The sequence below is a fragment of the Ranitomeya variabilis genome, chromosome 4 (assembly GCF_051348905.1).
Source record: "Ranitomeya variabilis isolate aRanVar5 chromosome 4, aRanVar5.hap1, whole genome shotgun sequence".
In the NCBI taxonomy this organism is placed as follows: Eukaryota; Metazoa; Chordata; class Amphibia; order Anura; family Dendrobatidae; genus Ranitomeya; species Ranitomeya variabilis.
Window position 1 is genome coordinate 436,408,668 of NC_135235.1, and position 27,046 is coordinate 436,435,713.

Consider the following 27,046-nt stretch of genomic DNA (forward strand, 5'->3'; position numbering starts at 1 on the left):
CAGAATATTTTCCCATGCTCGAGTTCATATGAGTTCATCCAGCAGAGGGCGCATCACCGCGACTCGAGGTAACTACAGTACATTCCCCTGCATTCCATTCATTCACCAAATTTTACAGTCAGGAGCACAGCTGCATTAGCAGAGCTCCTGGGTGTAAAATGATTTAGCCCCTTCAGATGGATTTACAGCATGGGACAAGACTGTAACGACGCAAGGTATGGAATATTGTTTGTTTTTTTAACTTTATTTCAGGTGACAAGGGTCTTCAGGTGGATTAAGAGTATAATAAAATATTAAAACACCATGTGTCTTTATTTCATTAAAAATACTTTTTAATAATGTGTGTGTGTTTTATTAACCATTTCATACTATTGGATTAATGATGGATAGGTGTCATAATTGATGCCTCTCCATTATTAACCTGGCTTAATGTCACCTTACAATAGCAAGGTGACATTAACCCTTCATTACCCCATATCCCACCGCTACCAAAACGACGCATGCGGCAGCATCCGCATACAGCCGCACGACCTACGTACCTAATGTTAAAGATAGGTACGGAGGTCGCATGCGGGCCGCATGCAGAAGTAGGCGGAGCTAGCGGCGGAGGTGCGGCTGAGGGCGGGGCTTCACGGAGGAAGTCCGCAGCCTGCTGCAGATCAGGTAAACGCTAGTGTGAAACTAGCCTTTCATAGTCACGAAAATACTGAAAAATCTTTAAATGAGAAGGTGTATCCAAACTTTTGGTCTGTACTGTACATATATATATATATATATATATATATATATATATATATATATGTCTCACTGACATATATATAGATAGTATATATGTTTTTAAGAATATTTGAGCCGATGGATCCATGATATGTCCATTTTGCAAGCCTGCGAGAAAAAAATCGCCGTACGGAAGCCATACGGATGCCATACGGATGACACACGGATAAATTTGTGCGTAAAAATCGCATCCTCGCATTGAATACGGAACAGTGTTTTGGGATAATTACTGCGTATTACGGCCGTAAAAAACGGACCGTATTTTCATACGCCTAGTGTGACGCCGGCCTCAGAATCAGTGGGATATGTTGAAGCATTGCACAGCTATAACTTCATAAAGTGACAGTGGTCAGAGATGTAAAACTTGGCATGGTCATTAAAGGGAACCTGTCAGCAGGATTGTGCACAGTAACCTACAGACAGTGTCAGGTCAGCGCCGTTATACTGATTACAATGATACCTTGGTTGATGAAATCTGTCTTGTGGTTGTTGCGTAATCTTTTTTTTTTTCAGTTTTGTGTTAATGAGATTCTCGTGCCCTAAGGTGGGGCTGGTGTATGTGGTGCTCTGAGTATATATTCATAATGCAGACTGCTGACAGGTCAGTGATCCTTCAGTGACCCGCCCCCTAGTTAGCATAATGAATACCTGTATATGCTGAAGAAAGAGACAAAAAACACTTCTGCAGGCAGATGTCAGCCGTGGCACCTGCTCTGCACCCTAATCCTATGGTTAGTGTGGCAATAATACATTTACTAGATGTTATCCAGCTAGGGAAAATAAAACAATTTGAAAATGGCGCCGCCCGCACCTGCGTAGTAGCAGCTATCGGTGTCTATAGCACAGCAGTCAAATTATTTACGGTGATCGGTAAATGGAGTAAAAAATGATTTTTTTCTTTCATTATTAAACCCATAAAAAATGTAATAAAAATGTAATGCTGAGGGCATAAATGTGGCTTTTTCTACTGCTATTTTCTACACGTTTTCTGCAGGTGTCTGCACTGCATGACACAATAACAAGCTTCTCTGATTATTGCATGGCATGGTTACTGTGTTTCTTTTATGTGTTTTCCCCCTTTTTTGATGCATTTTTGGTGCAGATTTAAAGCAACATTTTTAACACTTTTTTAGTATTATAGAAAAGATGTGGTTCGACACTTAAAGATTCAACAACTTTTCTTTAACATGCGTTTTTTCAGACTTCACATAAAAGCATGTAGAGAAAAAAAAGCGACAAAACCGCACAGTACAAAAATGTCTTTAGATACACCGAAGGAAAGAGTTTTCATGAAATTACCTCCACTTTACTTGGATATTTAGACCGTGTTCACATGTAAAATAAATGCTGTGTTTTTTTCTGCTGCTTTTTTGCACAAAAATCCTACTGTCTTTAACTGTCCAAGCAAAGTGGATGTGATTTCATGAGTATGTGGTTCAAAAGATGCTGCTGAACTTTGTGGTTTTGGTGCTTTTTTTCCTTTGGAGGCTTTTTTGAGGAGCCTAAAAAAACGTATGCAAAAAATGCAGAATCAAAGCTTCTCTGTACTATAAAAACACAATAAAAACACTGCTTTACATCTGCAACAAGACTGTATCACATAACAGGAAAAAGGCATAAAATGCAGTAAAATTAAAAAAATCAAAGTAGATTGTTATTGTGTAGTTTGGTGCGGAACACCAGTAGAAAACAAAAAAACCCCACAGTATTTATGCAACATGTGAACACAATTTTACAGACACAAAAAAGCCACATGTTCTATAGGGAAGCTTGCATGAAGACGAGAAAGTTCTTAAGTTCTGGCTGTGAATGAATGAATGAATGAATGAATGAGTAAACAAAAAATAAATCCATAAGTCTCAACGGGAGATGAGCAGGACTCACAGATGACATCGCACAAGCTCTTGCTGATCGAAATATGCATATGCTAAAAAATTACATGCGCTTATTTACACATTACACACACATATGCATAGTACAAACATGCACACAAGCATATGTAAAATAAAAACATACAAATGTGTGAAAAAGTGTTTGTCACTTTCACTTTTTCACACAATGCATATATTCAATGACATTTTTGTGATGTATATTTTCAAACAGCCAGGCAATTATTTTTGTTCATCCATTCATAGATGTAACAGCCATATCTTTTTATTTTTAATGAAGCTTCACTATATGAGTTCTAATTTTTTTGCCAAATGAGCTGCCATTTTCTTAAATGCCATTTTGCCAAAAGCTTTTTTTAATTCCATTTAACAATAATCGTTATATTAGGCCCCTTTCACATGTCCGTGTCTCCGGTGACAGTTTTCACACGCACCAGAGACACGTACACACGTAGACCCATTCAAATGAATGGGTCTATGCACATGTCAGTGTGTTTCCACAGGCCATGTGTCCGTGTGCAAAACACGCTGACATGTCCGTTTTTTGCAGTCAGCACTGACGGCAAATCGTCCCGCACATGTGCACACAGAGAACACACTTTGATGTCCTCCGTGTGACATGGACGGCCTCTGGGTAAGAAGCGCTACAGTAAGCGCTGTTCCCCGGTGGTTAGTGCTGAAGCCGGCTGTCATCATTCTTCCCTGCATTGCCAGTGAGCAGAGGAGAATGCTGAGCGTTAAATTAAAGTCCGAACGACAGCAGGTGGGGGCTTTTGGAACTGTTACCCCATCATCGGACACCTGATGTCACTAATAACAGTGACAGTAGGTGCGGAGGATGGGGGTATTCCCCAGCCACTGGCTACAATCGTTCGGAAATAAATGAATGAAAAATCTGATGTGGGTTCCCCCCTATTTTATTCAACCAACCAGACAAAACTCACAGCTTGGGGATGCAACCCCCAGCTGTCAGCTTCTGTAAAGTTGGTTATCAAGAATAGAGGGGTCCCCATGCTGTTTTTTAAATTATTTAAATAAATAATTTTAATAAACGGCGTGGGGTCCCCCCCATTTTTGACAACCAGCCTTGCTAAAGCTCACAGCTGGGGCTTGCTTTTCTCAGACTGGTAAGGGGCCATTAATATAGGCCCCCAGCCTAAAAATAGCAGCCTGCAGCTGCCCAGAAAAGGCGGTGTCAAGTGGAGTAATATTTGTGAGGTTGATGTCACCTGAAAGGTGATATCAAACCCACGGCTTAGTAATGGAGAGGCGTCTATAAGATACCCCTCCATTACTAATCCTATAGTTGCAACGTTAAATAAAAACACGGCCAGAATAAAGTCCTTTATTTGAAAAAATTACACAGACACCTTTAGGCTATGTGCACACATCTGGAATTGCCACGGAAATTTCCGCAGCAATTCCGGAACTCCCTGCCATGGGAAAAACGCATGTGGAGAATTGGCATGCATTTTCCCGCTAAAAATTAGTATTTTACAAGCGTAATTAGCTTGCAGAATGCTAGCGTTTTCCAAGCGATCTGTAGCATCGCTTGGAAAACTGATTGACTGGTTGGTCACGCTTGTCAAACATAGTGTTTGACAAGTGTGACCAACTTTTTACTATTGATGCTGCCTATGCAGCATCAATAGTAAAAAGATATAATGTTAAAAATAATAATAAAAAAAACGTGATATTCTCACCTTCCGGGGTCCCCCGTAGCGTTCCCGATGCTTGTGATGCTCCCGTTCCCAGTAATGCATTGCGAGAATGACCTGTGATGATGTAGCGGTCTTGCGAAACCGCTACATCATCACAGGTCATTGCTGCAAGGCATTATTGGGAACAGGAGCATCACGAGGAGCGGGAAGACTGCCGGGGATGCCGGAAGGTGAGAATATCACGATTTTTTATTTTAATTATTTTTTTTTAACAATTATATGGTTCTCAGGGCCTGGAGAAGAGTCTCCTCTCCTCCACCCTGGGTACCAGCCGCACATGATCCACTTACTTCCCGCATGGTGGGCATAGCCCCAGGCGGAAAGTAAGCAGATCAATGCATTCCTATGTGTGCGGAATCCCCGGGATTCCGCACAAAGAATGAATATGCTGTGTTTTTTTCCGGAATGCGATTCCGCCGTGGAAAAAATGCAACATGTGCACAAAAATTGCAGATCGTATTCTAATAATAGGATGCTTAATGTATGCGTTTTTGGTTTTATCTCATTTTTATAGCGAAAAACGGCAAAACAAATGCGAAAAATCCTGAACGTGTGCACACAGCCTAAATGTTCTAAATTAAGCCATACTTACTGTAACACCTAATTCCCCGATGCCCTCGATCTCCAGTAATAAAAATAAAATAATAAACCAACAATATACCATACCTGCCTGTCGTTATGTCCCATGCTGTAATCCAAGTCTGGGGGCTAAATAGTTTTCAACCTGGAGCCAAGATGTGGCCGTCCCAGCTGAAAACCACTGGTGAATGAGCTGCAGAGAGCGCAGCATCATTCACCAGCGGTGACATCATCATGGCCGGGCTGAACTGAAGTGACCTCTGGACCGTGGGAAAAAGCCAGTGATGATGTCATCGCTGGTGAATGATGCTGAGCTCTCTGCAGCTCACTCACTAAAAGTACATGCAGCCGCACTCTCCGGTCCCGATTGATGTTCGAGTTTCTCGCACTACACACGCAAGTGTGACCCCGGCCTTATAGTGGGGTTTTTCATGTTTCTGGAGTGTTTGAAGGCAGTAATAGCTCCGCGCAGACTACATATTTTTTCCTAAAGAAAAATAGATAAAAAATAATTTTGATGTGAAAAGGAACTGAACTATACCTCTCCTTTTCGTAAGATATTGCTTCTTACTTTCCAACATTTCTAAGAACATGCTTCATGTTAGATAAATATTATAATATGATAAAAGAAAAAACAACATATACATATATACCCTCATTGGTTCATCGGTATATCCTGGCTTCATTGATCTTTCAGATCGCTTAGTCCGTAAAACCTGTTTGGCCTGATTTTCCATAAGAATTGGTGATGCATCTGCAATCAATGACAGAATAATTACAGTATTTAGACATATCTACAAAATAAACCTTTTTTATTTATTATTTCCATTTAATCCAGGTAAGAAATTGCAAAATTCTGCCCAGTTAAGAATTTGTAAAAAAAAAAAAAATTAGAGGAATAAAAAACAGCATAGATACGCTATACTTACTTGAGCATTTTTTTCACTGCCTGATTTTAGCTATATGATATTAAAATTTCATAAACTGGTGAATTTATGTATAAAATATAGCTTTGTAATTGCAAAAAGTTTGGGGCTGACTTTACAAAAAAAATGCCTTCTTAACTGTATTAATCAATCAAGGTTACATTATCTTTTATTAAAAATGTAAAGCTTCTTTGTTCTAAGTGGCAATGGCCAGCAAGCCCTGTTTTGAAAAATAATGTATATTTCCACCATGTTTATCTAGGTTTCTACTGATTCCATTCAATTTTTCTCAGTGTGCCACTGATTGATCCAGTTAGCTTTGATTAGGATCGGTTTTAGGCCTCATTTACACGTCAGATTTGTATGCCATAGCAGGAGTGTCTTCAAAACACAGAACATGTGTCAATCTTTCAGCTTTTCTCTATAAGTTCCACTCCTGGGTTTGGCATACAAACACTGATGTAAAATACTTATATGCGAATGAGGCCTTAGGCAAAGTGGGTCCCTAGGCAAAAGTTAAAAGTGGGGCCCCAAATGCTAACATATTGCATCATCAAACAAAAAAATCTAGGATAGGAAGCAATGACATGCGCTGAGTTCAGACTCTTAAAGAAGTTGTCCACTACAATAAACATTTTTTTTTTCATAAATCTTGCTATTATGTGCGACTGAAAACATCCACTGTCTTTATTTTAGCAATATTACCTTTTATCATGCTGTAGCAGCACATCTTCAGTGCTGGATCCAGCTCTCAAGGGGTTAATCGACAATTTCCTTTCTCCTGAGTTACTGTGCTCTAATACTACAAGTTCCATGATGCATTGCACTCGCCTGTAACTCTGCACCTGGCACACCCACTCCAAAACACACCCAACCCCTCCCTCCTCTCCCCCCTCTATCTTCAAAATGATTTGTGATGTCATTTCTGTCCAACCTCCTCTTTTACATTTGTCCAACCCACACTCCATTACACACGGATAGATGGATAGATAGATAGATAGATAGATAGATAGATAGATAGATAGATAGATAGATAGATAGATAGATAGATAGATAGATATGGGATAGATAGACAGATAGATAGATGGATGGATAAATAGATAAGAAATAGATAGATAGATGAATACATACAGATATATCTATATATCTACCGGTATGTCTATTTCCATAGATATGTCCATATCCATGTTTCTAAACCCCTTCACCCCTGGAGCTTTTTTGTTTTCGTTTATCGCTCCCATTCTTTCCAGAGCCATAATTTTTCCATCAATATGGCCATGTGAGGGCTTATCTTTTGCGGGACAAGTTCTACTTTTGAACGCCATCATTGGTTTTACCATGTCGTGTAACAGAAAATGTGAAAAAAAGTCAAAGTGTGATGAAATTGCAAAAAAAGTGCAAATCCCACACTTGTTTTTTGCTTGGCTTTTTTGCTAGGTTCACTAAATGCTAAGGCTGTGTGCACACGTTGCGAATTTGATTGCAGATCCGCAGCATTTTTTGCCGCACAGAATTGCATCAAATCCGCAGTGTAGTGCACAACCAATGTAAGTCTATGGGAGCCGCAGACTTGTGCACATGCTGCGGAAAAAGCCGCACCGAAACGCAGCTTTTTTTTCTCGCAGCATGTCACTTCTTTTGTGCCGAACTGCAGCGTTTCTGCACCTTTAGACTTTCATTGAGTCGGGCACATCCGCAGCAAAACCGCAGATGTAAAACAGATGTGCAGTTTAGATGCGGATGTGGGTCCGAGAAACGCAGCAGTTCGGGAGGAGGGAAGTGTGTGGGCGGTGACGGTGTGCGTGTATGTGTGTGCTGTGTCTGCGGGCTGTTCGGATGTGTGCGGCGCTGTGCAGGACTGTTCAGGTGTGTGTGGGGTCTGCGGGCTGTTCGGATGTGTGTGGGACTGTTCGGGTGTGTGTGGGACTGTTCGGGTGTGTGTGGGAATGTTCGGGGGTGTGCGGGACTGTTCAGGTGTGTGCAGGGCTGTGCGGGGGGTCTTTTGGGGTGTGTGTGCAGGCATCATCTGATGGGACTACAAGTACGCAGCATCCAATCTGCAGCTAATTCGGATGTAATCCGGACAGTGGACACACACCCTACACTATCCATACATCTATCAATAGATATATCTATCCAGATATATCGATAGATATAGGAATAGGTAGATGTATGCATCTATAGATCTATCTATATGTAGCTCTGTCTATCCATTTCACCTATCATCTATATGTCTATCTGTGTGTAATTAAGTGTGGGTTGGACAATAATGACATCACAAATCTTTTTTTTGTTCAATAATACATCTTTATTTAGCTTTCAAAAACGCATACAAAAATGCACAAAAAACACGCAAAAAATGCAAAAAAAACCACACCAAGAACTGCATCAAAACCACACAAAAAACCCGCATCAAAACCGGGCAAAAAAAATGAAAGAAACGTGAAAAAAATGCATCCAAAAAGCAGCGGCGTTTTCTGCAAGGAGATGCAGATTTTGTGCCGAAAATTCTGCACCCAAATCTGCAACGTGTGCATACAGCATAAAACTGACCTGCCATTATGACGCTCCAGGTCATTACGAGTTTATAGACACCAAACATGTCTAGGTTATTTTTTATCTAAGTGGTGAAAAAAAATGTCAAAGTTTGCTAAAAAGAAATAAAATAATTGCGCCATTTTCCGATAAACGTAGCGTCTATATTTTCTGAGATATCGGGTCGGGTGAGGGCTAATTTTTTGCGCGCCGAGCTGACGTTTTTAATGATACCACTTTTGTGCAGATACGTTCTTTTGATCGCCCATTATTGCATTTTAATGCAGAGTCGCGGCGACCAAAAAAACGTAATTTTGTCTTTTGATTTTTTTTCTCGCTATGCCGTTTAGCGATCATGTACATTTTTTTTTTTATCAAAAACAGCTGACATGGTGCTGCTTTGAAGTGGGCTCACCGCCGAAGCCCACCTCAAAGCGGGGGATACTGCCAGCTGACGTACTATTCCATCAGCTGGCAGAAAGGGGTTAATGAACAATATGTTTCAGTTAAAAAAAAAAAAAAATGGCGTGGGCTCCCGCGAAATTTTCTGCGCCAGAGGGGGAAAGCCGACGGCCGGGGGCCAATATTTGTAGCCTGCTATGAATATCAGCCCGCAGCTTTCTGCGTAGCCTTTACTGGCTATTAAAATAGGGGGATCCCCAAAAAAATGACGTGGGGTCCCCCTATATTTTATAGCCAGAAAGGCTATGCAGACAGCTGTGGGCGGATATTCATAGCCTAGGGAGGGGCCATGGATATTGGTCCCCCCCGGCTACAAATACCAGTCCGCAGCCGCCCCAGAAATGGCGAATCTGTAAGATGCGCCAATTCCGGCACTTAGCCCCTCTCTTCCCACTCCCGTGTAGCGGTGGGATATGGGGTAATAAGGGGTTAATGTCACCTTGCTATTGTAAGGTGACATTTAGCCGGGTTAATAACGGAGAGGAGTCAATAAGACACCTATCCGTTATTAATCCAGTAGTAATAAAGGGTTAATAAAACACACACACATTAGGAAAAAAGTATTTTATTATTCTTCATTTAACCATACTTACCATACTTCAGCGCCTGCAAAAAACGTAAAATAATAAACCGTATACTACCTGTCCGCCGTAGTCCAATTAATAACGAGTGTCCCACGACAATCTCCCCTATAGAACAGTGACATCGGGTGATGTCACTGCTCTATAGGACCTTCAGTGACACACTGACAGGAGACAATGGCTCCTGCAGTGCATCACTGAGGTTACTATAGTTCACTGGTCTCACTTTATGGCAAAAAGCTGTGTGGGAACTTTCTCATACAGCAATGCCATAAAGTGAGACTAGGGACTATTTTCTCACAGGGGCGTAGGAATACATTGTGGGGAATACATTGTGGAAGGATACCCTCCTCCCCTCATTGTGTTCCTGGAGCCCCTGGTGAGCGGTCACATCAGTTGTTGCTCCTGCTCTCCACGGGAGATCATCGAGGGACACTCGTTTTAATTGGATTTCTGCGGATCAGGGAGTATAGTGTTTGTTTATTATTTTAATCTTTTTTACAGATGACACTGGCTTCGGGGAACAAAGTGACAAGTGATGGTGAGTATGTACTCTATGTTACATGTACTGTATGTCTATATGTATGTTGTATGTATGTACTGTATGTATGTACTGTATGTGGCATGTTGCATGATGTCACATGTCGCATGTCGTCACATGCTGCATGTCGTCGCATGATGTCACATGCTGCATGTCGCATGCTGCATGTCGCATGGCGCAAGTCGTCGCATGTAGCATGTCGTCGCATGGCGCATGCTGCATGTCGTTGCATGTTGTTGCATGTTGCATGTCGCATGGCGCATGTCGTCGCATGTTGTCGCATGTCGCATGCTGCATGTCGTCGCATGTTGTCGCATGGCGCATGTTGTCGCATGGCGCATGTCGTCGCATGGCGCATGTCGTCGCATGTTGTCGCATGCTGCATGGCACATGTCATCACATGGCGCATGTCATCGCATGTCCTGTATGTGTGTTCTATGTATGTATGTACTGTATATGTGTGGGTTTTTTTTTACATTCAACACATTAGCCGGATGATGGGACTACTACTGTCCCATCATTGGCTAATGTGTCACTCACTGTCACTGTAGCAGGCAGAGCCCGATGGGACTTGTAGTCCCATCGTACAATGCCTGCACACAGAGAGAGAAACACACACACCCCAAAGACCACCCCTCTGCAGCAGACCCAGAACATACCGACGCCGGCCCCCACATACCGGCGCCGGCCCCCACATACCGGCACCGGCCCCCACATACCGGCAACGGCCCCCACATATCGGTGCTGGCACGCAGTGCCCCGGCACGCAGACACCGGCGCCGGCACGCAGAGCCCCAGCGCCTTCACGTAGAGCCCCGGCGCCGGCACGCAGAACCCCGGCGCCGGCAAGCAGAGCCCCGGCACGCAGACACCGGCGCCCGCACAATCACTGCCTAGCCCCGCCCCCAGCACAGCCCCACAGTCAGCCCCCAGCTCCGCCCACAGCCCAGTCACTCTTGATGAGTGACTGCTGACTGTGCGGCTGGGTCACGCCTGCTGCTGACGTCACGTCAATTTCCAGAGTCTAAATAAGTGGTGGCTGCAGCCTGGGGATCACGTGACCCAGACTCAGCCGCAGGAATAGCGCCGCTCACAGGCAAAAACGGCAACAGAAGGTATTTGCACAATTCATCAGGGGCCCCGGGGGGATACATTGGGGGATAATTGAAACTAGTGGACAACCCCTTTAACCCCTTGGTGACAGAGCCAATTTTGACCTTAATGACCATGCCATTTTTTTTAAACTGACCAGTGTCACTTTATGTGGTAATAACTCGGGAATGCGTTAACGGATCCCAGTGATTGTAAGATTGTTTTTTCATGATACATTGTTCTTTTTGTTATTGGTAAATTTAGGTCAATATTTTTGGCTTTTATTTGTGAAAATTTTAAAATTTTGGATAAAATTTTGAAAATGTCCCAATTTTCAAACTTTCAATATTTATATCCTTAAACCAGTTAGTCATGCTGTACAAAATAATTAATAAATATCATTTCCCATGCGGCTACTTTACATCTACATCATTTTTCAAATGTCATTTTATTTTGTTGGAGGAGTTAATAGTTTAGTAGCAATTTCTAATTCTTTCAAGGAATTTCCAAAACCTTTTCTTTAGGTACCTATTCAGATTTAAATGGACTTTGAGGGGCCTCTATATTGGAAACTCCCCAAGAGTGATACCATTTTAAAAACTAAACCCCTGGAATACTTCAAAACTGCTGTCGGGACATTTTTTTTAACCCTTTAGGTGCTACACAGGAATTAATGAAAAGTGGAATGAAAAAAATATAAATTTAAATTGTACCCCATATGTAGTCAAAAACTTCTGTTTAGGCACATGGCAGAGCTCGGGAAGGAAGGAAAAAGTGATATTTGTCTGAAATAGATTGTAAATGCCATGTTCCATTTGGAGAGCCCCTGATATGCAAAAACAGCAGAAATCCCCCACGAGTGACCTCATTCTGGAAACTAGACCCCTCAAAAAATTCACTTAGAGATGTACTGAGCATTTTTTAACTACAAGTGATTATCAAAACTTTATACCATTTAGATGTGAGAATAAAAAAGTACATTTTTCAACTAAAATACTGTTTTAACACCAAATTTATAATTTACACAAGTGATAATAGGAGAAAATGGACCCTATAAGTTGCTATGCAATATCTCCCAAATAGCAGTACCCCAAATATGACTGTACACTACTGTTTGGACACACGGCAGGGATTGGATGGGAAGGAACACTACTTGGCTATTAGAACCCAGAATTCCATGACAGCACCCGTTCCCCTACACTCATGTGTTGATTTACCCGATTAAAGAAGAATAATTTCAACCGTTCACCAAGCGCCACGTCTTCCAGTTTTCTATATTTGGATTCTATACGAGGCTGTTCCATGTGCAGCATTGGTGCCTGAGAAGCTTTTTCAACTGCTATTTCTACTGCGACCAGGTAATCACTATGTTGCTTGGTGCTGGTTTCCTCCATTACTAGAACCCAGATTTCGTTTGAATAGAGTGAGGGCTCCATTAGCTGAGCCCCTGAGGTGACAGAACCACAGAAAAACCCCAGGTGACCAAATCTTGGAAACTTCATTGCCTTAGGCCAGTTTCATACGTCCTGATATTTCTGGTACCGGGAAAACGGTACTGGAGATATCAGTGTCCATGTGTCTGTGTGTGTCACATCAGGACCACATGGATGGCCACCGGGAAGCAGCGCTACAGAAAGCGCTGTTCCGCTGCGTGTGGTGCTGAAGCCGGCTGTCATCCATTCTTCTCCCCTGCTCGGCCGGCGATCAGGGGAGAAAGAATGAATGATACGCAGCGGGCACAGGCTCAGTAACTAGCGCTGACGTCACTGAGTCTGTGCTCGCTCGCCGGCATGAACTCATGTGACCTCATCACTTACATTCTCCCATGGTGCTGAGGTCACAGGAGTTCATGCCAACGAGCAAGCACAGACTCAGTGACATCACCGCTAGTAACTGAGCCTGCGCATCATTCATTTTTTCTCCCCTGATTGCTGGCCGAGCAGGGGAGAACAATGGATGAATGGATGACAGCTGGCTTTAGCACCACATGCAGGGGAACAGCAGCTTACAGTAGCACTGCTCCCCAGCAGCTGTTTGTGGGCACAGAGGACAGTGTACACCGTTCTCCATGTGCACGTGTGCGGGACGTTTGGCGGGCCATGTGTCCGGATAAAAACGGACATGTCTGCGTGTTTTGCACAATGATAAACGGTCCATCAAAACACGCTGACATCTACATAGACCCATTCATTTGAATGGGTCTACGTGTGAAACCAGCCTAAGGAATTTATCTAGGGGTGTAGCAAGTATTTTGAAACCATAGATGCCTCTCAGAATTTTAGAACATTGAAACGTGAATATATAACATTTGAGGTAAAAATGTATTTTTTTATTAGCTGCAAATTTGTCAGTTACACAAGGGTTGATAGGTAAAAGTTGACCCCAGAATTTATTTAATAATTTCTCCTGAATGTGGTGACACCCCACATGTCATCAGAATCTACTGTTTGGCCACCCATCAAGGCTGAGAAAGAAGGAGTGCTATTTGGCTTTAGGAGATCAGATTTTGCTAGAATAGTGTGCGGGTGACATTTGTGGCGCCCCTAAGGTGCTCGAAAAAAAATCCAAAAGTGACCCCACTGTAGTAACAGCACCTCTCATTGAGTTAATGTCATGTCGGACACTGTCCAGACCAGGTCGTCTGACAGACAGCGGTAATTCCGCGTTTGACCACTGTTTGCTCATTGGCGTCGGCTAGTTTTCGTCTGGCTGCTCCGGGGTTAATTTATCTGATCCTCGGATTGGAAGCTGGGCCATGCCCATTTCCTTTAAATGGTTCTCCTGATCTTTGGGCATCGCCAATTATAGCTTCTGTCTTATCCGTAGTTATCTCGGTCCGGAGTGGAGAGCTGGTTGTTGGAGAATCGTTGCTGGTGGTGTATTTTCCTTTGTCTTATTTACTCCTTCCTATATTTGTATTTATTTTGCCCTGCACCTTTATAGTGTATTCCTGGTTGACTGCGGCGTGTGTTATGATCTGGTGGCCTAAGAGCAGCATGAGACGTACTCTGGAGAAGGTGGTACCTGTACTGACCGCAGACCCTGAACTTAACACCGCAACTAGAAGTAGCCGTGGAATGTACCTAGCGCTCCCTAGACATCTCGACACAGCCGGAGGACTAATTATCCCTAGAGATAGAAAAGGGAAAACTATCTTGCCTCAGAGAAAATCCCCAAAGGATAGACAGCCCCTCACAAATATTGACTGTGAGAGGAGAGGGAAAAAACATACACAGACTGAAATCAGAATTTAGCAAAGGAGGCCACTTCTAGCTAAATAGAAAGGATAGGACAGAGTACTATGTGGTCAGTATTAAAACACTAGAAAATATCCACCACAGAAAATACAAAAACTCCACAGCTAACTAAAGATATGGAGCGTATATCTGCATCTCCAGAAATACCAACTTGGCTAAACAAATCCTTATACAGACCAAGCTGGACAAGACAAAAAACATGGAAAAGAACTGAACAATAAGGCCACAGCATGTGGACAGCAAAAAGATCAAGGCCAGAACTTATCTTTGCTGAAAAGAACTGCAAAGCAGGAGAGACCAGGCAGAGATGTGAATCATCCAGGAACAATGGACAACTGGCACTGACTAAAGGGTGAAGCAAGACTAAATAGCCCAGTCAGATTTGCAGAAAGTGAACACACCTGATAAATGCTGCGATTCAGAGACAGCAGTGCTACCACTTACAACCACCGGAGGGAGCCCAAGAGCAGAATTCACAACAGTACCCCCCCTTGAGGAGGGGTCACCGAACCCTCACCAGAGCCCCCAGGCCGATCCGGATGAGCCAAATGAAAGGCACGAACCAAATCATCAGCATGAACATCGGAGGCAACAACCCAAGAATTATCCTCCTGGCCATAACCCTTCCATTTGACAAGATACTGAAGCTTCCGCCTCGAAAAATGAGAATCCAAAATCTTCTCAACCACATACTCCAACTCCCCATCAATCAACACCGGGGCAGGAGGATCAACAGAGGGAACAACGGGCACCACATATTTCCGCAACAAAGATCTATGAAAAACATTATGGATGGAAAAAGAGGCTGGAAGGGCCAAACGAAAAGACACTGGATTGATAATCTCAGAAATCCTATAAGGGCCAATAAACCGAGGCTTAAACTTAGGGGAAGAAACCTTCATAGGGACATGACGGGAAGACAACCAGACCAAATCCCCAACCCGAAGTCGGGAACCAACACACTGACGACGGTTAGCAAAACGCTGAGCCCCCTCCTGAGACAACACCAAATTGTCAACAACATGAGCCCAAATTTGCTGCAACCTGTCAACCACAGAGTCCACCCCAGGACAATCAGAAGGCTCAACCTGCCCCGAAGAAAAACGAGGATGAAAACCAGAGTTACAAAAGAAGGGTGAAACCAAGGTAGCAGAACTAGCCCGATTATTAAGGGCAAACTTGGCCAATGGCAAGAAAGCCACCCAATCATCCTGATCAGCAGACACAAAGCATCTCAAATAAGTTTCCAAAGTCTGATTAGTTCGCTCGGTTTGGCCATTTGTCTGAGGTTGAAATGCGGAAGAAAAAGACAAATCAATGCCCAGCCTAGCACAAAAGGCCCGCCAAAACCTAGAAACAAACTGGGAACCTCTATCGGACACAATATTTTCCGGAATGCCATGCAAACGAACCTCATGCTGAAAAAACAACGGAACCAAATCAGAAGAGGAAGGCAACTTAGGCAAAGGTACCAAATGAACCATCTTAGAAAACCGGTCACAAACCACCCAGATAACTGACATCCTCAGGGAAACCGGAAAATCCGAAATAAAATCCATAGAAATATGCGTCCAAGGCCTCTCAGGGACCGGCAAAGGCAAAAGCAACCCACTAGCGCGGGAACAGCAAGGCTAGGCCCGCGCACAAGTCCCACAGGACTGCACAAAAGAACGCACATCCCGTGATAAAGAAGGCCACCAAAAGGACCTACCAACCAAATCTCTGGTACCAAAAATCCCAGGATGACCAGCTAACACAGAACAATGAACCTCCGAAATCACTTTACTAGTCCATCTGTCAGGAACAAACAATTTCCCCACTGGACAGCGGTCAGGTTTATCAGCCTGAAATTCCTGAAGAACCCGTCGTAAATCAGGGGAGATGGCAGAAAGAATCACCCCTTCCTTCAGAATACCGACCGGCTCAAGGACCCCAGGAGAATCAGGCAAAAAGCTCCTAGAGAGGGCATCAGCCTTAACATTCTTAGAACCCGGAAGATACGAGACCACAAAATCAAAACGGGAGAAAAACAGGGACCATCGGGCCTGTCTAGGATTCAGCCGTTTGGCAGACTCGAGATAAATCAGATTCTTATGATCGGTCAAGACCACAATATGGTGCTTGGCCCCCTCAAGCAAATGTCGCCACTCCTCAAATACCCACTTCATAGCCAACAACTCACGATTGCTGACATCATAATTGCGTTCCGCAGGCGAAAACTTTCGACAAAAGAAGGCACACGGTTTCATCAAGGAACCATCAGAATTCCTCTGAGACAAAACGGCCCCTGCCCCAATCTCAGAAGTGTCAACCTCAACCTGAAAAGGAAGAGAAACATCCGGCTGACGCAACACAGGGGCAGAAGTAAATCGGCGTTTAAGCTCCTGAAAGGCAGAAACAGACGCAGAGGACCAATTCGTCACATCAGCGCCTTTCTTCGCCAAATCGGTCAGGGGTTTAACCACACTGGAGAAGTTGGCAATGAAACGGCGATAAAAATTAGCAAAGCCCAAAAACTTCTGAAGGCTCTTCACGGATGTGGGCTGGATCCAATCATGAATGGCCTGAACCTTAACCGGATCCATTTCTATAGATGAGGGAGAAAAAATGAAGCCCAAAAAATAAATCTTCTGTACTCCAAAGAGGCACTTAGACCCCTTCACAAACAAGGCATTATCACGAAGGATCTGAAATACCATCCTGACTTGTTTCACATGAGACTCCCAATCATCTGAAAAAATCAAAATATCATCCAAATATACAATCATGAATTTATCAAGATAACTCCGAAATATATCATGCATGAAGGACTGAAACACAGATGGAGCATTAGAGAGTCCGAATGGCATCACAAGGTATTCAAAATGGCCTTCGGGCGTATTAAACGCAGTTTTCCATTCGTCACCCTGCTTAATACGAACAAGATTATATGCTCCTCGAAGGTCAATCTTAGTAAACCAACTAGCCCCCTTAATCCTAGCAAACAGATCAGAAAGCAAAGGCAAAGGGTATTGGAATTTGACCGTGATCTTATTCAAGAGGTGATAATCAATACAGGGTCTCAAGGAGCCATCTTTTTTGGCAACAAAAAAAAACCTGCTCCCAATGGTGAAGAAGATGGCCGAATATGCCCCTTCTCCAAGGACTCCTTAATATAGCTCCGCATGGCGGTATGTTCTGGCACAGACAGGTTGAAAAGTTGGCCCTTAGGGAACTTACAGCCTGGAATCAAGTCAATAGCACAATCACAGTCCCTATGCGGTGGAAGGGAACTGGACTTGGGCTCATTGAATACATCCTGGAAATCTGACAAAAACTCAGGAATTTCAGAAGAGGGGGAGGAGGCAATTGACATCAAAGGAACGTCACCATGAACCCCCTGACAACCCCAACTAGTCACAGACATAGATTTCCAATCTAATACCGGATTATGCACCTGTAACCATGGGAAACCCAGCACAATAGCATCATGCAAATTATGCAACACCAGAAAACGACAATCTTCCTGATGGGCTGGCACCATGCACATGGTCAGCTTTGTCCAAAACTGAGGTTTATTTTTAGCCAACGGTGTAGCATCAATGCCCCTCAAAGGAATAGGACTCTGCAAAGGCTGCAAGGGGAAACCACAACGTCTGGCAAATTCTAAGTCCATTAAGTTTAGAGCGGCGCCTGAATCCACAAATGCCATGACAGAAAATGACGATAATGAGCAGATCAGGGTCACAGATAACAGAAATTTAGGTTGTACAGTACTGATGGTAACAGAACTAGCGATTCTCTTGGTACACTTAGGGCAATCAGAAATAACATGAGCAGAATCGCCGCAGTAAAAACACAACCTATTCTGACGTCTGAATCCTTGTCGTTCAGCTCTAGACACAATCCTATCACACTGCATAGGCTCAGGACTCCACTCGGAAGACAATGCCATAGTGTGCACAACTCTGCGCTCGCGCAAGCGCCGATCAATCTGAATGGCCAGAGACATAGAATCACTCAGACCAGCAGGCGTGGGGAACCCCACCATAACATCTTTAACGGATTCAGAAAGACCCTTTCTGAAGATTGCCGCCAAGGCATCCTCATTCCATTTAGTCAGTACAGACCATTTTCTAAACTTCTGGCAATATGATTCTGCCGCTTCTTGACCCTGAGACAGGGCCAACAAAGTCTTCTCAGCATGATCCACTGAATTAGGTTCGTCATACAATAACCCAAGCGCCTGAAAAAAGGTGTCTACAATAAGCAACACCGGATTCCCAGGTTCCAGGGCAAATGCCCAATCCTGGGGGTCACCACGCAGCAGAGATATAACAATTTTAACCTGCTGGATGGGATCACCAGAGGAACGGGGTTTCAGAGCAAAAAACAATTTACAGTTATTTTTAAAGCTCAGAAATTTGGACCTATCCCCAAAAAACAAATCAGGAGTTGGAATTCTAGGCTCTAAAACCGGAGTCTGAACGATATAATCGGAAATACCCTGTACTCTAGCAGCAAGTTGATCCACACGAGAAGTCAATCCCTGAACATCCATACCAGCGCCAAACTCCTGAGCCACCCAGAGGTAAAGAGGGAAGAAAAAGAAAAAAAAAAACACAACAGACTACAGAAAAAAAAATGGCTCAGCACTTTCCTTCCCTTTTTTTTAAATTGCTGTTAACTCATTGTTGGCCAGTTGTACTGTTATGATCTGGTGGCCTAAGAGCAGCATGAGACATACTCTGGAGAAGGTGGTACCTGTACTGACCGCAGACCCTGAACTTAACACCGCAACTAGAAGTAGCCGTGGAATGTACCTAGCGCTCCCTAGACATCTCGACACAGCCGGAGGACTAATTACCCCTAGAGATAGAAAAGGGAAAACTATCTTGCCTCAGAGAAAATCCCCAAAGGATAGACAGCCCCCCACAAATATTGACTGTGAGAGGAGAGGGAAAAAACATACACAGACTGAAATCAGAATTTAGCAAAGGAGGCCACTTCTAGCTAAATAGAAAGGATAGGACAGAGTACTATGCGGTCAGTATTAAAACACTAGAAAATATCCACCACAGAAAATACAAAATCTCCACAGCTAACTAAAGATATGGAGGGTATATCTGCATCTCCAGAGATACCAGCTTGGCTAAACAAATCCTTATACAGACCAAGCTGGACAAGACAAAAACATGGAAAAGAACTGAACAATAAGGCCACAGCATGTGGACAGCAAAAAATCAAGGCCAGAACTTATCTTTGTTGAAATGAACTGCAAAGCAGGAGAGACCAGGCAGAGATGTGAATCCTCCAGGAACAATGGACAACTGGCACTGACTAATGGGTGAAGCAAGACTAAATAGCCCAGTCAGAATTGCAAAAAGTGAACACACCTGACAAATGCTGCGATTCAGAGACAGCAGCGCTACCACTTACAACCACCGGAGGGAGCCCAAGGGCAGAATTCACAACAGGCGTGGTGTATATTTCCCTTTATCCTTGTTTGTTATAACTGTGGGTATTGGTTTATTGCATTCACTGGGTGGTGGGCGGTGGTGTTCAGTCTAGGGCTGAATCAGGATTCAGGGTGAGGGTGGAGGCCTGAACATGCACACCTTCAGTGTAAACTTCAGGTAGAGGGTCAGACAGGGTTTCCCTAGTCTGAGGGAAATTGCAGGGGCCCGGGTTATTAGCTCTCGCCCTCCTTGTATCCCCGTGACATTATAATCGGCCTAACAAGAAAAAAAAAAAAAAGGGCGTTCCTTTTTTTTTTTTCTCTTCTCTGTGTTTTGTCATGGATCCCATGACTTCTATAACCCGCCAGTTGGAGGCGCTGTCCCTACAGCTCACTGAGTTGAAGGGAGCACTGCAGCAACAGGGACTAGCAGTATCTAATATACAGGCTGGAGCGACAGGAGGAGTTAATGAGCCCAAGTTTCCTTTGCCTGAAAAATTTGCTGGGGAACGCAGTAAATTTGTTTCTTTTCGTGAAGCTTGCAAACTGTATTTCCGTATGCGCCCAATCTCCTCTAGTAATGAGGCTCAACGTGTGGGTCTGGTGTTGTCATTATTGAGCGGCGATCCCCAAGCATGGGCATTTTCGTTGCCGTCTGATTCTGTTGCATTTAACTCAGTGGAGAGTTTCTTTTCTGGTCTAGGACACATTTACGACGATCCAGACAAAATGGCTCTAGCAGAATCTAAGTTACGCACTATTTGCCAGGGGGAGCGTGTTGCAGAGGATTACTGTTCTGAATTTCGCCGCTGGGCTGTTGACACTCAGTGGAATGAGCCAGCATTGCGGAGTCACTTTATTCATGGAGTTTCTAATAGGGTTAAAAAAGCCCTCCTGATGTACGAGACTCCTGCTTCACTAGATTCCGCTATGAGTCTTGTTGTCCGCATTGATCGCCGTTTGCGTTAGGGGAATCATGAGACGCCGCCTGTGGGTGAAGGTTTAGGTTCACGTGAGGTTGCTGCAGGTGAGCCCACAGAATCTATGCAAATCACAGGGGTGTGACATGTTAAGAATCGTACCCCTGTACTCAGGAAGCAGGGAGCCTGTTTTTTCTGCGGTAAAACTGGTCATTTTATTAATATCTGTCCTCTGCTGTTAAAGAAAAACGCAACGGCGGAAAACTTCTGAGCTCAGAGGGTGTGGAGGAGTCTAATCTGAGCTTATGTATATCCTCCATGATGATTTCTCAGTGCATGCTCCCTGCCAAAGTTGTTGTCGCTGGCAGAGAGATACCAATCACTATTTTTGTGGATAGTGGTTCCGTCACAAATCTCATTGATGAGGAGTTTGCGCGCACTGCTGGTTTTAAGATTGAAAAACTGCCTCATCCTATCAGTGTGGTCACCATCAATTCTGCTCCTCTTCCACAGGGGGAGATTACTGAGTTCGTGGCTGAGGTTAAACTCCACATTGGGGTTCTTCATTTCGAGCAGGTCACATGTAAGGTGCTCAAGAGTCTTCCGGCACAATTGGTTCTGGGTTTTCCATGGTTGTCTACACACAACCCGGTGATTGACTGGAAAACTCAGGACATAATCCAGTGGAGTGATTTCTGTCAGGAGTAGGGTTGAGCGACTTTTATTTTTATAGGATCGGGTCGGGTTTCACGAAACCCGACTTTCTCAAAAGTCGGGTCGAGTGAAATCGGCCGATCCTATAAAAAAGTCGGGGTCGGGGTCGGCCGAAACACGAAACCCAATGCAGTGCAATGGGATACTATGGTTCCCAGGGTCTGAAGGAGAGGAAACTCTCCTTCAGGCCCTGGGATCCATATTTAAGTGTAAAATAAAGAATCAAAATAAAAAATATTGATATACTCACCCTCGGACGCGCCCTGGTACTAACTGGCAGCCTTCCTTCCTAAGAATGAGCGCGTGAATGACCTGCGGTGACGTCACGGCTTGTGATTGGTCGCGTGAGAGGTCACATGGGCGGCCGCGACCAATCACAAGCCGTGACGTCATCTAAGGCCCTTCACGCGCTCATTCTTAGGAAGGAAGGCTGCCGGAAAGAAGCCGAGGGTGAGTATATTCCTATTAGGTATATACTCACCCTCGGACGCGCCCTGCTTCTTTCTGGCAGCCTTCCTTCTTAAGAATGAGCGCGTGAAGGGCCTTAGATGACGTCACGGCTTGTGATTGGTCGCGTGAGCGGTCACATGGGCGGCCGCGACCAATCACAAGCCGTGACGTCATCTAAGGCCCTTCACGCGCTCATTCTTAAGAAGGAAGGCTGCCGGAAAGAAGCAGGGTGCGTCCGAGGGTGAGTATATACCTAATAGGAATATACTCACCCTCGGCTTCTTTCCGGCAGCCTTCCTTCCTAAGAATGAGCGCGTGAAGGGCCTTAAATGACGTCACGGCTTGTGATTGGTCGCAGCCGCCCATGTGACCGCTCAGGCGACCAATCACAAGCCGCGACGTCACCGCAGGTCATTCACGCGCTCATTCTTAGGAAGGAAGGCTGCCAGTTAGTACCAGGGCACATCCGAGGGTGAGTATATCAATATTTTTTATTTTGATTCTATATTTTACACTTAAATATGGATTCCGATACCAATTTCCAATATCGCAAACATATCGGAACTCGGTATCGGAATTCCGATACCAGATTCAGAAGATCGCCGACCTCATGGCCGACCCCACACAGGGGTCGGGTCGGGTTTCATGAAACCCGACTTTGCCAAAAGTCGGCGACTTCTGAAAATGGCCGACCCGTTTCGCTCAACCCTAGTCAGGAGAATTGCCTGGCCACATGTGTGTCCGCTGTGACTTCAAGCGTTCCTGAGTCACTTCAGGATTATGCGGATGTGTTCTCTGAGAAGGGTTGTTCAGAGTTGCCGCCACACCGCTCCTATGACTGTTCTATCAGGTTTAAACCAGGGGCCAAGTTGCCTAAAGCAAGGATGTTCAACATCTCCGGTCCAGAGAGACAAGCGCTCAAGGATTACATTTCTGAAAGTTTGAGCAAAGGGCACATCAGGCCGTCATCCTCACTGGTGGCAGCAGGGTTCTTCTTCGTGAAGAAGAAAGATGGCGGATTACGCCCGTGTTTGGATTTCAGGGAGTTGAACCAGATTACGGTTCGTGATCCATACCCTATGCCACTGATACCTGACTTGTTCAACCAGGTGACAGGTGCTAAGTGGTTTACCAAGCTTGACCTCAGGGGGGCGTACAACCTCATAAGAGTCCGTCAAGGTGATGAGTGGAAGACGGCTTTTAATACCCCTGAGTAGGGGGTGAAACCCGACCCGATCCTATAAATGTAAAGGTCGCTCAACCCTACCCCTGAGGGTCATTTTGAAAATTTGGTGATGCCTTTTGGGTTAACTAACGCACCTGCAGTGTTCCAACACTTCATCAATGATGTGTTCTCGCATGTTTTGGGGAAATTCGTTATCGTGTACCTAGATGACATCCTCATACATTCTTGCGACCGTGATGCTCATTTAGATCATGTCAGGCAGGTGTTACAGCTTCTCAGAGAGAATAAGCTGTATGCTAAACTTGAGAAATGTGTATTTTTTGCTCAAGAGTTGCCGTTCTTGGGTTATATTGTGTCTGCTTCTGGTTTTAAAATGGACGCCGCTAAGGTGCAAGCGGTGCTGCATTGGGAACGTCCTGATAACCTGAAAGCACTTCAGCGGTTCCTTGGGTTTTCTAACTACTATAGGAAATTTATCAAGGATTTTTCTATCATTGCTAAACCGCTAACTGACATGACTAAAAAGGGTACCAATTTCTCCGTTTGGCCTGAGGCTGCTGTTCGCGCATTTGAATTTCTCAAGAACAGTTTTGTTTCAGCCCCCATTCTTGTGCAGCCAGACGTATCTAAACCCTTTGTCATGGAAGTCGATGCGTCTGAGGTTGGTGTGGGGGCGGTACTATCTCAAGGCTCATCCTTGAGTGGTTTGCGTCCGTGCGCCTATTTCTCCAAAAAACTGTCGTCCGCTGAACGTAACTACGATATCGGTAACAGGGAGTTGTTGGCTCTTAAGTTAGACTTTGAGGAATGGCGACACTTCTTGGAGGGGTCGGTACATCAGGTCACTGTTATTACCGACCATAAGAATCTGCTGTATTTGGAGTCTGCCAAGCGTCTGTCTCCCAGGCAGGCTCGCTGGGCATTGTTTTTCACGCGGTTCAACTTTGTTGTCACTTACAGACCAGGGTCTAAAAACACTAAGGTGGATGCTCTGTCCAGGTGTTTTCCGGGGGGAGAACCTCGGGAAGATCCAGTACCCATCCTCCAAAAGGGTGTTGTGGTTTTGGCTCTCACTACCGAGGTTGAGGCTGAGATTGCCGAGGCTCAGGAGAAGATACCATCTGAGCTTCCCATCAACAAATCTTTTGTACCGCTTCATCTCTGCCTAAAGGTGTTGGCGGAGCATCATGATACTGTCCTGGCTGGCCACCCAGGGGTTAGAGGTACTTTGGAGTTGGTGTCACGTCGGTTTTGGTGGCCCAAAATCCGACAGGACGTGGTCTCATATGTGTCAGCTTGCACCACGTGCGCTAGGGCGAAGACGCCCCGCTCCCGTCCTGTTGGCACACTACTTCCTCTGGAGGTACCTAGTAAGCCATGGACGGAAATCTCCATGGATTTCATCACTGATTTGCCTCCCTCAGCTGGGAACACGGTCATTTTGGTGATTGTGGATCGGTTTTCAAAAATGTCGCACTTTGTGTCTTTGCCTTCTTTACCTAACGCTAAGACTCTTGCTCAGGTGTTTGTGCAGGAGGTGGTCAGGCTTCATGGAGTTCCGTCTGACATCGTGTCAGATAGGGGTACTCAGTTTGTAGCAAAATTTTGGAAAGCATTTTGCTCATGGCTGGGGATCAAGTTGTCTCATTCGTCTGCGTTTCATCCCCAGTCAAATGGTCAGACCGAGCGTATGAACCAAAATTTGGAGCAGTACTTGCGCTGCTTTGTCTCTGATAACCAGGAGGAGTGGTCTACCTTTCTTCCTTTGGCTGAGTTTGCCATCAATAATCACCGCCAGGAGTCATCTGGGGAGTCTCCTTTTTTTGTGTTTACGGGCTACATCCTCAGTTTTGTACGTTGAGTCAGAGAGGCTCTTCCAGCGTTCCAGAGGAAGACCAGTTAGGAACACAATTGTCATCAGTCTGGAGGAGAGTGAAACAGCGCCTGTTGAGTGTGGGTGCTAGGTACAAACGTGTGGCTGACAGTAGGCGTGTGCCAGGTCCGGACCAGAGTGTGGATGACTGGGTGTGGTTATCCACAAAAAACATAAGACTTAAGATACCATCCCTTAAATTGGGTCCACGGTTTATTGGTCCATTTAGGGTCACCGCCGTCATTAACCCAGTAGCGTACCGACTGGAGCTCCCTACGGTGTATAAAATACACAACGTGTTCCACAGGTCTCTTCTTAAGAAGGTGGTGGGTTCTGTGGATGCGGCGCCTATGCCACCTCCAGTCTTGGTGGATGGTAACCTAGAATTTGAAGTCTCCAGGGTGGTTGACTCTCGTCTGGTGCGCCGCACTTTACAATATTTGGTACACTGGCGTGGTTATGGGCCTGAGGAGAGGTCCTGGGTACCAGCCTCGGACATTCATGCGGATCGGCTGGTCAGGTGTTTTCATCGCCGCCATCCAGACAAGCCGGGTCGTATAAGCTGTGAGGGCCCTGTGGTCCCTCGTAGAAGGCGGGGTACTGTCATGTCGGACACTGTCCAGACCAGGTCATCTGACAGACAGCGGTAATTTCGCGTTTGACCACTGTTTGCTCATTGGTGTCGGCTAGTTTTCTTCTGGCTGCTCCGGGGTTAATTTATCTGATCCTCGGATTGGAAGCTGGGCCATGCCCATTTCCTTTAAATGGTTCTCCTGATCTTTGGGCGTCGCCGATTATAGCTTCTGTCTTATCCATAGTTATCTCGGTCCGGAGTGGAGAGCTGGTTGTTGGAGAATCGATGCTGGTGGTGTATTTTCCTTTGTCTTATTTACTCCTTCCTATATTTGTATTTATTTTGCCCTGCACCTTTATAGTGTATTCCTGATTGACTGTGGCGTGGTGTATATTTTCCTTTATCCTTGTTTGTTATAACTGTGGGTATTGGTCTATTGCATTCACTGGGTGGTGCGCGGTGGCGTTCAGTCTAGGGCTGAATCAGGAGTCAGGGTGAGTGTGGAGGCCTGAACATGCACACCTTCAGTGTAAACTTCAGGTAGAGGGTCAAACAGGGTTTCCCTAGTCTGAGGGAAATTGCAGGGGCCCGGGTTATTAGCTCTCGCCCTCCTTGTATCCCCGTGACAGTTAATCTATGGCTGCAGTGACTATTTTGTAACATCCATGTCATGCTTTTTGTCTGGACAATTGCAAATATGGCAGTTTAGTGCACATTGTGGCCTCATATATTTTAGCGCCCCCATACATTATGAACAGCTTGTGCTTCTGGCGATACACGACCCTGCTACAATAATGCCAAACAAGTGGTCGCTTACTGTGCTTTAGGCAGGGTGTGGCTCAGAAGGAGGGGACATTTAGATTTGGGAGTGTAAGGAGGAAGACTGGGCTGTGGGCATCTGCACTGCACCGGGTCCGGAACTGTCGAGGCTGCGTCCCAGGTTGCCTGGGGGAAAGAATAGGGGACCAGGCACACCTCTTCACCTGGAAATGGGTGGCGTGAAAAACAGAAAAGCGCGCGCAGCGACGAACAGTTCCCCACCGGCAGCGACAAAGCAGGTGTGTGCGCATTGTGCTCCGCTTAGTGTGCAGCAGCACCGCTATTTACTGCGGTCGGCTGCATATGAGCACGCCACTGAGCCCAGCTGCAGAGGAACGTCTGTGGGCTCCGTTAAGCTCAGTACCGTGCGTGGGCATAAGAATAGAGACCGTGTTCAGGACTGTACGTTGTGGCCCTCTTTGCCAGACAGCATGCCGCAGACCCCCCTCGATAATAGACTGTACGCAGCTCCCTTAACTTTGGCTGCAAAAGTTTATGGACTATTGGCTCAATGGGTAAAACCGGAGACCACCCATTGCCGACAGAAGATATACCCTGAGCTGTGTGAACTTCTCTGAGGACATTGCACCAGCAGACATTGGGACTACAACCCTCAACAGATCATCTGCTGCTGAGGAAACCACGAGCACGATAAGTTCATTGAGTGGACTGTTATCACAGTGTTGTTGTTTATTGCCCTATCATTTGAAATT

The 27,046-nt window shown here is 45.0% G+C and overlaps 1 protein-coding gene across 1 annotated transcript in view; it reads right to left on the minus strand.

Moving 5' to 3' along the window:
* Positions 1–27,046, minus strand: part of C4H17orf67 (chromosome 4 C17orf67 homolog) — a 93,292-nt gene that overhangs the window by 52,678 nt on the left and 13,568 nt on the right. The window contains exon 2 of the mRNA XM_077257598.1: positions 5,620–5,720. Coding sequence (XP_077113713.1) covers positions 5,620–5,720 — 101 coding nt within the window. The remainder of the gene's footprint in view (positions 1–5,619; positions 5,721–27,046) is intronic.